The sequence below is a fragment of the Anopheles darlingi genome, chromosome 3, assembly GCF_943734745.1.
Source record: "Anopheles darlingi chromosome 3, idAnoDarlMG_H_01, whole genome shotgun sequence".
Lineage (NCBI taxonomy): Eukaryota > Metazoa > Arthropoda > Insecta > Diptera > Culicidae > Anopheles > Anopheles darlingi.
Genome location: NC_064875.1, coordinates 20,621,467 through 20,634,345, shown reverse-complemented (window position 1 = coordinate 20,634,345; position 12,879 = coordinate 20,621,467). Strand labels below are relative to the sequence as shown.

General features: G+C 49.8%; 2 protein-coding genes across 2 annotated transcripts in view; one reads left to right on the top strand and one right to left on the bottom strand.

Annotated features, from left to right (window-relative positions):
* LOC125955960 (growth factor receptor-bound protein 2) overlaps positions 1–12,879 on the top strand; it is a 130,024-nt gene that overhangs the window by 90,668 nt on the left and 26,477 nt on the right. The gene's annotated exons all lie outside the window — the stretch shown is intronic.
* Positions 8,796–10,613, bottom strand: LOC125955953 (3-oxoacyl-[acyl-carrier-protein] reductase FabG-like). Its single transcript, XM_049687325.1, has 2 exons — positions 9,980–10,613; positions 8,796–9,120 (listed from the first exon to the last, which is right to left on the bottom strand). The coding sequence occupies exons 1-2, from the start codon at positions 10,530–10,532 to the stop codon at positions 8,900–8,902; spliced, it is 774 nt and encodes a 257-aa protein (XP_049543282.1). The 5' UTR covers positions 10,533–10,613; the 3' UTR covers positions 8,796–8,899.

Genomic DNA, 12,879 nt, shown 5'->3' with positions numbered 1-12,879 from the left:
ATTGCGATTGAACTGAAGTCACGAATCGATCTTGTTTCGAATGTTCCTTAGATCGATTCGAAACTTTACTGGCACAGAAGTCTTTGAAGTTCTACTGCCCGGCATGTCTACTAGATCTGTTGGAGCAATGTACGAGAGAGTGACGTTGCCCGGACAGTGACAGCTACATTCGTCAAAAGGAGCATTCCGTTTGTTGCGCCATAACGACTTGTATCAATAATAATTACCGCAAATATAGATACAAACGATCCCGACAGAAGCGCAGAAGAAGAAGCAGAAGAAGAACAAAGTTGAATCTATCCTCGGCGGTGGCTTCCCGTCATCGCTCAGCTCTTCCACATCTTCAGCAGCAGCAGCAGCAGTCGCCGCTTCGGGCGTATAATTGATTGATATGGCAGGATAGCCGCGAGCGGCCCGGCCCGGCCCGAACCGGCATCCGGGAAATGTTATCAAGAACATACGCCATCCTCTTTTTCGTGGAAATGTCCGGGTGCCTGTCGGGGGTTTGCTCGCATGAACGTAATGATAAAGAGCGCTGGATTTCGTGTGTGCGTGAGATAAATGTAGCGCACATTTGCGTCCACCGTTCCCTTCGTTCGGTGCTGTTTCGCATGTTTTGCACACCACTTCCACCAGCCACCAGACCAACAAAGAAGAAAAAGAGGCAAAAGAAAAAAAAGAAGCATTTAATGAAACGACGCAGCATTGGCGCAGGGATGCAATCATTAATGGACTATCATTTCCTCTTAATGACTTGTGAGATTTTTTTTTGTTGGTTCTCACGCAAACGGTGAACCCACCGGGTCATAGAAAAGTGGAGTCACCGAAACAACCGTAACGTATTGGGCGTAGCCAACGTCGACGGTGCAATGGCACCGTCCGCACCGAAAATGGCTTTAAATACATTTCTAATTTACGAAACATGGGTTCAATTGGTATCGCAGCGTGTAGGGTGAATTGAAAACTCTTGTCCGTTTCTCGTAGTCGTTTCTGCCTTTCTCTTTGTATCCCGTATTCTGATCATCATTATTTGGCCCTCCCCACCAGTCGGGGGGCACGGGTGCACCGTGGTCGCCATCGCCGTTATCGCTATCTAGCCATCTTGGAATAATATCTCGTATTTTCTACGAAATTAGTGGCCCCGGCAAATAATGGTCAAAAGGGTTCTCTTTTCTTTTTATTCTGTTTCTTCTTCTACTCTGAACACAATGCTGCTGCACGCTCGAAAACGCAACAAAACCAGAATGTTAAGGTCCCAACCAAAGAACCGAAAAAACGTGTGATTCACCAGGCGTCTCCATCTACCGGAGAATACCACCACCACCACGGTCGGGGATCTCTGGATCACGGTAATATCATCCAATTTTTCCCCGAAAAAAACCACCACCGTTTGTCGCGCGTTTTTCCGAAAGAAATGTTCCCTGTCCCGGCAGCCGCTGCAGACATATTCCCCTGTCTTCGATCGTCTCGTCTCGTCTCGTCTCGACCAAATCCCTCGCGAACACAGCACAGCTCGCTCGCGCCGGAATGTGACCGGAAAATCGATAACGAACTTCGATTCCGCGTCGGTACAACATACGGACGGATACGGAACGCGATACAACGCGCTGGTCCCCGGCGCTAGCTGTGCGCCAGAACACATTTGCGGATCGGATCGATCAGAGGAGAAACGGCGGGCGACGTCGGTCGGTCGGTCCGCCTACAGTCGGACATTCGGATCGAGGCGGCATGTGTGTGTGTGCGTTTTTTGCTTTCAATTAGCCGGCGCTTTTATTGATTTTAATAATTATCCATAATGCATGGATCCAATTATGCCGGGGAATCGGATCGGAGCGCCATCGAGGTGCACTGTAGGAGAAGCGTAGCGTGTCTGCAATATGACGGTCCTGGGTGGCTGTGTCTCGGCATTACCCTCGTCCCAGATCATCCCAGACACACACACACACACACACACACACACACACGCGCACACACACATATGGAGTTCTTCTTCTCCCTTGTAGATGCTGCATACGAGGAGCATACGATACGATAGCCGGAACCAATACCACTCGTATGCAGTCTCGTCTACGACCTACGGCAGGGTCCCTATAATGGTTCTCTAATGTGCGAGCACACGAACCGGAACAAGTGTGTAAAGTGGGTATGGGTAGTAGAAGTGCACTACGCAAAACCTCCACGAAGAAGAAGAAGAAGCAGCAACAGGAGGAGGTCCGGAAGGTCCGGAAGGTCCGGGAATGGCCCCTTGAAACGATTCGGAATAATGGAAATGAGTTTATAAAAGCGGGCGATTCGGTTCGGTGTTCGTACCGACCGCTCGTACCGATCGGCCGTATGGTGTTGTACAATATGCCTTGTGTTCTCGGCGTCAAAGTCAAATGAGGTTGGAATCGAAGGCTGCATTTTCTTTGCGCTGCGCTGCGCTGGTTGCTGCTGCTGCTGCTGGTCGAGCGCTGGCGAAAATCAACATTTGCCGGATTTGTGCCGGTTCAGTTGAAGGGGAACAACAGGAACAACAAACAACAGATGCCCTGTGATGCACCCTCCTTTGCCCAATCAGCGTGACCATTGGAGCCGTGGTTCGAGTGCAAGAAGATGGGTAATCGAGGGATGGGTGTTTGTCGGGATCCCTTCGTAAGCATTCGTCCCTTTCGACTTGGTGGTGGTGCGAATATGGTGGTGTGAGCGCATTAGCTTGACACTTCATTTAGTCACATTTGCCGAGAACCGAGCTTCTGCCCGGTTCTTCTTACGCGCAGTAGTGATTGGAACATTTTGTGACAACCGTTGCGGATGCACCGTCTTACCTTATACCTGGACGGAGTTCCGCGGTCCCGTTCCGTAAGAGTCATTTCGAGTCATCCCCGTAAAGCACTTCCACTGGTACGCCCCAAAAAAGGCACCATCAAACCATCTACTTCATTATGATTAAATGTAAATGTGCGACTTAATGTACGCGATTCCGGAAAGCGATTTAGCGGCACAAGTTATCGTCGCATGGAGGTCCCGCTCCTTTTAAACGGGGTCAAACGGCATGCAGTGGCCTGGTGCAGATGGTCTTGTTCCAGGGGCAGGGGTCCCCGTTGGCAACGCTGGCCACATAAACCAACGTCCGGCAATTAGCGGGTTTCGTGAGCTGCGCATCGCTCGGAGGAGACTTCCGTTCCGGTCAGAGGCGGGAGGGAGGGAAGGGGAAAGAGGGGGAGACGGTCTAGAGGTGCCAGGAGCTACATTTAAAGTTAAATCATAATTAAATAACTTGAACAGGAACTGCTGCTGCTGCTCGTGCTGCTAGGTTTGCCTTCCGCCTCCGGTGCAGCACCAGACGTTATCGAATATCATTGCCGTTCCGTTTCGTGTGTGTGTATGTGTGTGTGTGCGCGGTTACTTGTGCTTTGGACCTTGCACTCCAGTCCTGTGGGAGCAGGGGAGCAGGGTTGGAGCCGAATCGAAGCCGCAGTCGGCGATAGTGCAGTGCAGCATCTATTTAGCATAGAACGTCACGCAAAGTGGTCGCGTGGCGCCATTAGTGGGATGCCCCCGGGGGAAAGGGACGACGCGGTAACCCGCCCGGGGGTCCAAAATTATAGCCCCCGACTCCCACGGGGGGGAGGCACCTCCTCCTCTCTGTAGCCGTCGAATAGAACGCCGTTGACCCGTAATTCCGGCAGGGGAGGGGTTCCATTTCATATGTTCGATTCAGTCGACCTCAGAGAGGAGAGGACGGCTGCCTGGTTGCCTGAACTGCCTGGAGTAACACACACACACACACACACACACACACACACACACACACACACACACACACACACACACATACACACACACACACACACACACACACGCACACACACACGCACACACACACGCACACACACACGCACGCAGAGATACAGGACACGAAGCGTTCTAATTTCGCTTTAATTTGAAGTTAAATTTATTGGAAAACGTATTTCATTAGCCTTCAGCCCAGGGTGGACCCAAGGGGTGAAGTATGATGGATTCGGCCCGCGGTGTGTGTGTGCGGCCCCGAGGGGTCCCGGGGAGCATAAAGCACCGGGGAAAGGACGCCACTACTACTCATACGCCGCGCCTGTAATGGGCATGATAATGTAGTGATAATCGGGAATCGGGAATAATTCTCTTCTCGCTGCATTAACCCCGCGCGGTCAACTACTCATGAAGTGAGGTTATGGTGTGTTTCGGGGTGGACGAGACCTCAAAGACCTCTTTCTCTTCCCCTTCCAGCTGTTGGCGTGGTCATCATCGTTGTCGTTGTTGTTAATGCAATTAATTTAACGGAACCCCGCCCCTTTTCCCGCCTTTTTCCGCGTTTTCCTCGTGTCCTGGGACCCACCTTCACGCGAGTCCGACAGAAGGTGAACATGGACATTAAAGGGGTCCTAGAATCAAAACGCGGTTAGCTGAAATGACAAAGTGTGTTGCTGCCGGTGATGGTGGTGGCGAGTCCTTTAACCCATCTACTCGACAGTAGCTCTTCCGGAATGAGTTTCGCAATCGAGCACCGAGAGGTGTAAGGATGTGTGTATGTGTTTGTGTGAAAGACATTAAAATGGCGCGTCATCATGCATGCATGCACGGACGCACGCACGCACGTACACTAGGCCCCTTAAGAAAAAAAAGAAACTCAAGACACGCACCCGCATTTTGATGTTTGTGCTTCACTCCGACTCCGATCGGTTATAACCGATAAGGGAGCAAATAAGAGACGAAGCGATAGACGGAAGAGGGTAAGGAACCTGTGTGGTAGTGGGCAGCATAACGCTGTTGCCCACACGCAACACACTCCTGCACCCCGGGAAGTACCATCATCATCATCATAATCAGCAGCAGCAGAAGCAGCAGCGGTAGAGCCAAAAGACGTCCTAAGTTATCGTCATGTCATGCAGTTGTTTCACCTCCTTCCCTCGGGTTCGAATGGGTGCTGACAGGAACCTCCCCCCCCCCCCCACGTTTCGACACAACGACAACATTTCCACTTTCACGTCCACTCGTCGGACACGTCGGTTTTTTTTTATTTGGGGGGACGTTCCGTTTTATTTTCACGCAAAAAAAGTGGAACCCAAAAACGTAACATAATAATCATTAATACAGACAAATGAAAACGGCACGACACTACATCCGTGTGTGTTGTGTGTTTTTTTCTTCTCTAGGAAATAAAAACAGCTATCTCACAGCCGAAGGGACGATGGTCACTGGGACACTTGTGCTTGTGCGTCGGTTTTATGGGGCGCACGCGGATCTCCTGCTTGACACACTCCCTAACTCGTCCGTCCGTCCGGCCCGTTATGACGTCTCCTGACACGGTTGGGTTGGTCAGCAATTTATGGACCTCTTGATAGTATCAAACGGGCTAGTGCTCTCACTCTCTCATTTCCGATAAGAATGTGATGTTGAGGTGTGAGTGAACCGAGCACGATCGTTCGCTTCCCCAAAAACGTCACCACAAATCGCGAACAACACGCGAACCGGTCGCGCCACTCAGCAGCCAGCAGCAGCGGTCGCGGTATGAATTATTGATAATAAGTATTTCGGAATCGCTAATGAACACACACACACTCACACGCATACACAATCGATGTTGCACGGTATTGCTGCTTATCCTACTTTTCCTCCCCCCCCCCCCCCCCCCCCGCTACCACACATTGCACCCTCACGCGGTTGCATCGCCTCCATAATCATCAGCATCAGCATTTGCATTCAAAGCAGCAGTAGCAGCAACGATGGCGGCGGCGGCCATTGCCGTGCACTAATTAACATGTCGCCAATCGGACCGCGTCCCCACCGTCCACGAGTTTGCTTCCGCTTTGTGGTTATAAATCAATTTGTCCTTTTTTTCTGTCCGAGAGCTTGGAGCGACCACCGTTGCACCGCCATTGCACTACTGTTGGTCACTGGAATGCTGACTCCTTCGCCCTCTTCTTCGCCCCCTTCCCCGAGAGAGAGAGAGTCAGAGGATTTCATTACAAATGTTTGCGCTTACCGGAAGTGAAGTGAAGTGAAGTGTAGTGGGTTTGGAGTAATTTTCCACCGAGGAAAAAAAAAAGGTGGAACCCGGGAATCCAGCATAACATACGCTTTCCACGAGGGAGGAAATCCCCCGAAGGTTTGAAGTTTGCCTCATAGCCTACTATAGCCACCAGCCCCAGGATGATGATTAACGAGCGCGAAGTGAACGCGTTGTCGGGTTCGGAATTTCCAAGTAGGCACTTGGCCCTAAATCGGCCCCAAAATCGACTCCTGCGATCGGATTGCTTGCCTGCGATGCTGCAATTATGATGCATTTCCCTGCAGAGCGGAGGGAAGAAGCGGACGGAAGGGGAGGGGGTACTCGGCACTCCATCAAGAAGTCCATCGTCGGCCATTGGTGGCCACAGTAGTAGTAGTAGTAGTAGTAGCAGTGGCCATGTTCATCTTATCGCGAAGTATGTTATCCTTGCGGGCGCGGTGGCCAAAGCAGTAAATATTCCCGTGGACTGCGGGCACGTTCGCAATCGCAATCGGTTCCTGGTTCCTGGTTTCGATTCGGCACCGGGAAATGTGCAATAAACCCTGTGGCCAGAAACACACACACACAGAGATGCGCGCGCTCGTAGAGCGTACAATCCATTCTCGTCATCACCGGAAGGCGCGAACAGCAATCAACTCTCTCGCGGTGCACAGGACACAGACACACAGGACAGAGACAGAGACAGAGCGAGACAGACAGACAGAGAGAGAGAGACAGAGAGAGCGAACGAGGCCAATTGATGGTGATGGTGTACAAAAAAAAAAAGAAGGCCACTAGAGAAGATCCCTCCCGCCCTGGACATCACCAAAGGAGTGGAGGTTATGTTTTCGGTTGAATTCGGTATCAATCGTTCCCCGTTGCCGCAAAATGGCCACGCGAGTCCTGTCCGGATCCGGACAGGACCGGGACTGGTCCGGATCCTAGCTAGGATCCGCTGCTAGTAGCGCTGCCTAATTCCGAATTCCAGACGAGAGCGCCACCGGTCCGTCGAGTCGAAGTCGAGGAAGGGGCTTCTTGGCTTGGCGGATTATTGATGAGGGGCGATAAATCGCGGAACAACCCCGCGAGCACTCGCGGGTGCGCCTGGATTCGAAGACCGGGAACCGGGAAACGAACGCAGGTCGCAGTCGTCGGAGTCGGAGCAGACAGAAGAGCGGACAACACACTTTGATGCTCCATAAAACCGAGTAGGTCTGCCTACTGGATGGAGTGAGGAAAGAAGGGAAAGAAGGTGAGGTGCGAGTGAGGGACTGTCTCTGGTTTCCCTGCATGTCACATGCTGATATCGCTCCCCCTGATGCCGGCTCCGTAGGCTCGCGCGGTGGTCGAACGGAGGCAGCAGCACTATAGTGGCAACATACCCTCTGCTTGGCAACACCACCACCCTCCCGATTGAAAGGATAAAGTGTTATTTATTCGCTCTGGTGCCGGCCGGTGTGTGTGTGTTTATGTTTGCTCAAGATCTCTCGCATCTCTCGCTGCTGATCTCCGGGGCTCGCCGGTTTCGATTGCGTCCGTCTGCTGCTGCTGCCCGGTGCCAACCGTGGTTCTATACACATACACACTCCAATGCAATGCGGACACGTTGGCATTGGACATGTTAGTGCACCGTCCGCGCCTGCATCTGGTGGTGTGGCGGGAAATTAATGTTCCTTTGGCTAAAGGAAGGGGGCCAAGCACGCGCGCAATACAACGCTTTTCGCCCTCGCTCGGCTTCTTTCTCGGCCCGGAATAAATGAGACGAGCAAGACATAAACCGTTGGGACCCCGTGGTCCCGCGTCCGCGTGTTCCTGCAAAGGGTGTCCCCTTTGCACATTGCGATGCATTAGGTTCTACCGGGCATTCGCCCTCCAAAATGGCACCTTAAACGATGGCCAACCTCACGGGCGAGATGCGGATCCTCACACAACGGAGACAGAAACGGAGACGTCCACCGTCCGTCGTCGTCGTCGTCCTGAGAGGTGAGATTGAAACTCCAGACCTTGAGGTAAGACAAACAGCAGACGCAAACCCCCCCGGGGGGCGTTCTGCGTCTTTGGTGTTCGCCTCCGGTACACCGCAATATTATGACCGGTGCAACCACCACCAACACCACCACCGACAAACCAACTAAACGGTGCAGCGTTTGGCATCCTCTGCAAGTCCAGGCGGGATCCAAAGGCCGCTCTATACGCTCTGCATAATATATTCGTGCCAATTTGCTGAGTGAACTTTCCATCACTTCTCGTGTGTCCGTGTGTGTATCAACCGGAATGGAAGGCGTTTAATGAAGTGTTCCGGACCGGTGTTCCCCGGCAGGTGGACGCAGGATCGGCCAAAGGATCAGGTTGTTTAATCTCCCGGAACTCAATAATCGTTTGTTAGCTGCTGATGATGACCGGCGTGGAGTCGAGGCTCGAGACTCGTGGTCGAGTCGGTCTGCATCTGAGTCGGAGTGCAGGTGCAGAAGGGGATGAAGGGTGTGATTGACAAACAACGTCATCATCGTCACCGTTATCAGCGGCCGGTGCTGCTGTGCGTGTGTGTGTGCGTGTGTGCGTGCTCTTCGATGAGTGATCTGTTTCCGAGACCGTTCTCCTCGTTGACAAGTGGAGCTCACACCACGTGGTCATGGATTGGCTCGAGAGCCACCGGTGGAATTGATAACAGAGGCAACTGTCCCGTGGTAGTGGTTGAGTAGATGATGATGAGGTTTTCGCCGGCCATTAAAGGTGTGTGTGTGTCCCTCTCCTCTCAGGTGAGCTTCAATAATAACACAAGAAATCGATTCCCGACTCGGCAAGTCTTCGCGGACTTTATTGACTCGTTACTGGACACGCTCTGGACTCTGGCTACTCTGGCTACTCTGGAGCTCCGCTAGAGCGCATTTATCGTGGCGTTAGAATATGCTTGCCACCGTCCACGCACAGGCAGGTACCGGTGGTGAAGCTGGCCGTCTTGTCACAGGCCAGAAATGCGATCGATGCGGCCACCTCGTCCGCATTACCGACGCGCCCGAGCGGATGCGTCGATTCGCAGTGCTTCAGGTAGGCGGCATAGGCCGTCTCGTCCATACCGAGCGTTTTGTGGAACTCCGTCACGATGACCGCTGCGTTTTTTTCGAGGGAGCGAACGAGAAGATAAAGATTAGAAATCCACCAATAAATAGAATCCTTAAGCTGCTTTCACATCGAGCGCGTTTAAACGCCACTAATAGACGCAGCAGGTTTTTTGACGCAGAAAACACGGTTGTATCACATAAAAATATATGGAAGTGTTCACGCAACGCACCGAAAGCAATTTCTTGAAGCTTTTGAAGAGCTTAAAAGTTGGCGTTTTTTTTTCGGATCTGTAAAAATCTACAGATTGTGGCAGGTTCTGAGCCGACTGTAGCAGGCTACGCAAGCAAGTCAGCGTTGCCCTTTGGTTTTGCAATTTGTTTTGGCAGGAATGTGTTGAAATCCGGGTAATAACTGTTTTGCGTGAAGATTAAACTATTTATCATGATTTGATAAGGTGGCGGTAGTGATTTGGTGCTATTTTTCGTGTATTTTAAATCGACCTTCGCGCAACCTAGGTGTGAACAATAGAATAAGCTTTTGCGTCAAAAAATGCCAACTTTGGCGTTTTTAAAAACGCGCTCGATGTGAAAGCAGCTTAAGTGTGAATAATAAATTAAGCTTTTGCGTCAAAAAACGCCAACTTTGGCGTTTTTAAAAACGCGCTCGATGTGAAAGCAGCTTTAAACGGATCACAGACACACACACACGCGCGCAATATTATTGGTTAATATTCAGGAGTTACTTGGATTTATTTAACGCTAGTAAGGCTCTGCAAAATATGTTCACGTTTCTGAAAGTATGCTAAACACATCAAAGTAACCTAGAACATTGTGCCAATCATATTGCGTGAGTGTGTGGCTCTTGTTTTAAAACACACCAACCAACACCAGCTTTAACATCACTTACCAGGATTGACGGAATTTACCCGAACACCTTTCGGAGCGAGATCGAGCGCGGTGCAGCGAGTAAACTGATCGAGGGCCGCCTTCGAGACGCAATAGGAAAGCGCATTCGGGAACGAGTTCGTACCGGCAACGCTCGACACGTTCACCACGTTACCCCGGGACGCGATCAGATGCGGTACGGCCAGCTTTGTCAGCGTAAACACCGAGCGTAGGTTCGTGTTGAGGATGTCATCGAATTGTTCCAGATCGGCGACCTCAATGCTACCACCCGCCCCCTTACCGGCATTGTTTACCAGCACATCCACCCGCCCGTACTTGGCGATGGTCAATCGGAGCAGCTTCTCACAGTCCTCGCGCCGCGTAACGTCCGTAACGACGAGAAATGGTTCCACCTTACCGACGGCAATGCATTCCCGCTGGACGGACTTGAGGTTTTCTTCGCTGCGAGCCGCCAGAACGCAGGTGGCACCAAGCCCGGTCAGATATTTGGCCGTCGCCGCACCAATGCCGGAACTGGCGCCCGTAATGATTACGATTTTTCCAGTAAAATCCATTTCGCTTTCCCCGGGGGTTGCTACGATGGCGAGTGTTGGTAGATTGGCAAACAAATGGTTTCGGTTCGCTTCGAACTACACTGAGCCTACTGAGCAGCTGGGCGGCTGGAAGCGACGATTTAAAGCGAATATCGTGGAAGCATATTGTTTGTGACCACCTCAACTGTTCACGGACGGGACGCTTATCTTATCGCTTATCGCTGCGGTAGAGCATACACCGGTTGAAGGTTTGAAGTTTGATAAACGGCTGGCGAAACGGCGAGTCAGGAGAGGGGTGATTTTGGGTAGCGAATATTATGCTTGTAATGCAAAAATATTTGATTAAACTAAGGCAGCCGCACTTCTTGGAGATCGCTGTTATTGGTTTGAAATGTTTGCGATAAACACTGTTGCCGAAAACGAAATCCGTATTCGAAAAAAAAAACAACCAGAAGCGACTTCGAGGTTTCTCAAATGCGTCTGTTTGTTCAGATGCCATTACGTAACACATCGTATTGTTTTGTTAAGGGGGGGCTTACGTATTTAATGATTTGTTGGGACATTTGTTTTTTCATTTTTTTTGTGATTGATGAAGCTTCCGAGAAATATTGTTCAAAACATGTTGGAGTAATCGAATCAAAACTGACAAAGATCTCGCGTCTCCATTTCACTGCCTCCATCTGGTTTTCTCAAAACAAAGAATTTAAATGCCGTTGTCCATTGTAGCAGTAAAATTATTGCAAAAGTATTGCGTATATTTGGAATTTCGAACAATTGCAGATGCACTTCAAATTAAGCGATAGTCTCGTCGATTGTTTATAAAATTATACTATTTTCAGGCAAAGTTATGGTTATTCAGTTTTTCATTTACAAAAATTAAGTAAAAAAAAAAATAAATGCGACAGTATCTTTTAAAACTAGTTATCTAATGAAATTAATTCGTGTTTTTTACCTCAATCTTGCACAAAGACATAATGGAGATCGTTAAAAGAGTATTTTTGCAGACACCCCTGCTGGGAATTGATACCTTGGCTATAGTTTAGGATATTTTTTCTTCAAATTGGTACTTCAATTTCTTGAAAAGTAGTTGTTTAATACGATGTTTACAAAAAAAGACGTCTATCGAATGAAAAATCTTTTATCCAAAAACGTAAATTTAATAGTAGCATTCAAAAAAATAATCAAAAATGACCTTTTTTGTTTTGAGTTTACATAAGTAACATCAACATCATTATCTAACAAACCAATCACCTCGTAATCTATTCATCTATTATCCCAACAGATATCAACAACAATTACACATCATGCTACCGGTCAGGTACCTCACCTCTCGGCTGGCCAGCAGTAGAGCAGAGGCAACACAAATCAATTTACTGAACTGTCCCCATCGGTTGTTAAACGAAATGGCCTCGAGTGGTTTTTTTTCTCCTCTCTCCCTCGGTTCGCTTACACCTTTAATACGAACGGAATTAATTAAAAAATCCACCGAACCGATGGAATTGCCCTCCTGCTTTTATGAGCCCTGTTTACAGCCAATATCTAACGCGGAAGGGGAAGGATGATCGTATTTAATGTTCAATTGTGTCACAAAGCACACTTTTTATTAAAATGGCAAACAATCGACGAATGGATATTAAATTAATTTTGCGAAATCCAAACGCACCGAGCGGCGCCCGCGAACGATGATATCGTTTTCATCAACATTAATCTTTTCCCGCGATAGTGCGCGATTGGTTGTTGGCCACTTCTGGCCACCAGCTGCACCAGGCCCCCCTTCCGGTTGCACACTGCTCTCTCCCAGCGCCTCGGAAGGCATTCCGGCATTAATATCTTTTTAATATTGATAAAATATAAAATGAAATCCGTCTGCATTCGCGCACCCGGTGGTCAGCAGCCACCATTGCTACTTATGCACACACACACACACACACACATGGATACACACAGCACCGTTGGTACACGGTGGTGGTGTTGAATGAAATTTAAAATTTTATCTGTTGCTGACATCGAATTAAAATGCCTTCACTCGACAGCGCCGACAATACTCTGACGATGATGGCGCCGTCGATTGCGGCCACGACCACGACGACAACGACGACAACGACCACGACGACGACGATGACGGCGGCGACAACGGATGATAATATGGTTTAATGTAATTTGCATACATGAGCGATTGCGCTGTTGTGGTGCGCCGTTCTGTGTCTGCAAACCGCGCACCATTGCATATATTTCGACCGCCCAAATAGCTCATTTCAACGCATTCCAGCGCACCGCGGTAAGGGTATCCTCATTCCCACGGTGTCCGGTGCATGGTGCAACGCCTCCTCACAGGATGTGCCCCATATGTATGATGCCCGTTTTGTTT

Bases quoted from the DNA above. Each gene is read 5' to 3' on its own strand.
- LOC125955953 (XM_049687325.1), bottom strand. From the start codon at position 10,532: ATGGATTTTACTGGAAAAATCGTAATCATTACGGGCGCCAGTTCCGGC. The intron at 9,121-9,979 runs GTAAGTGATGTT...AAAAAAACGCAG, and splicing joins GGTAAATTCCGTCAATCCTG to CGGTCATCGTGACGGAGTTC.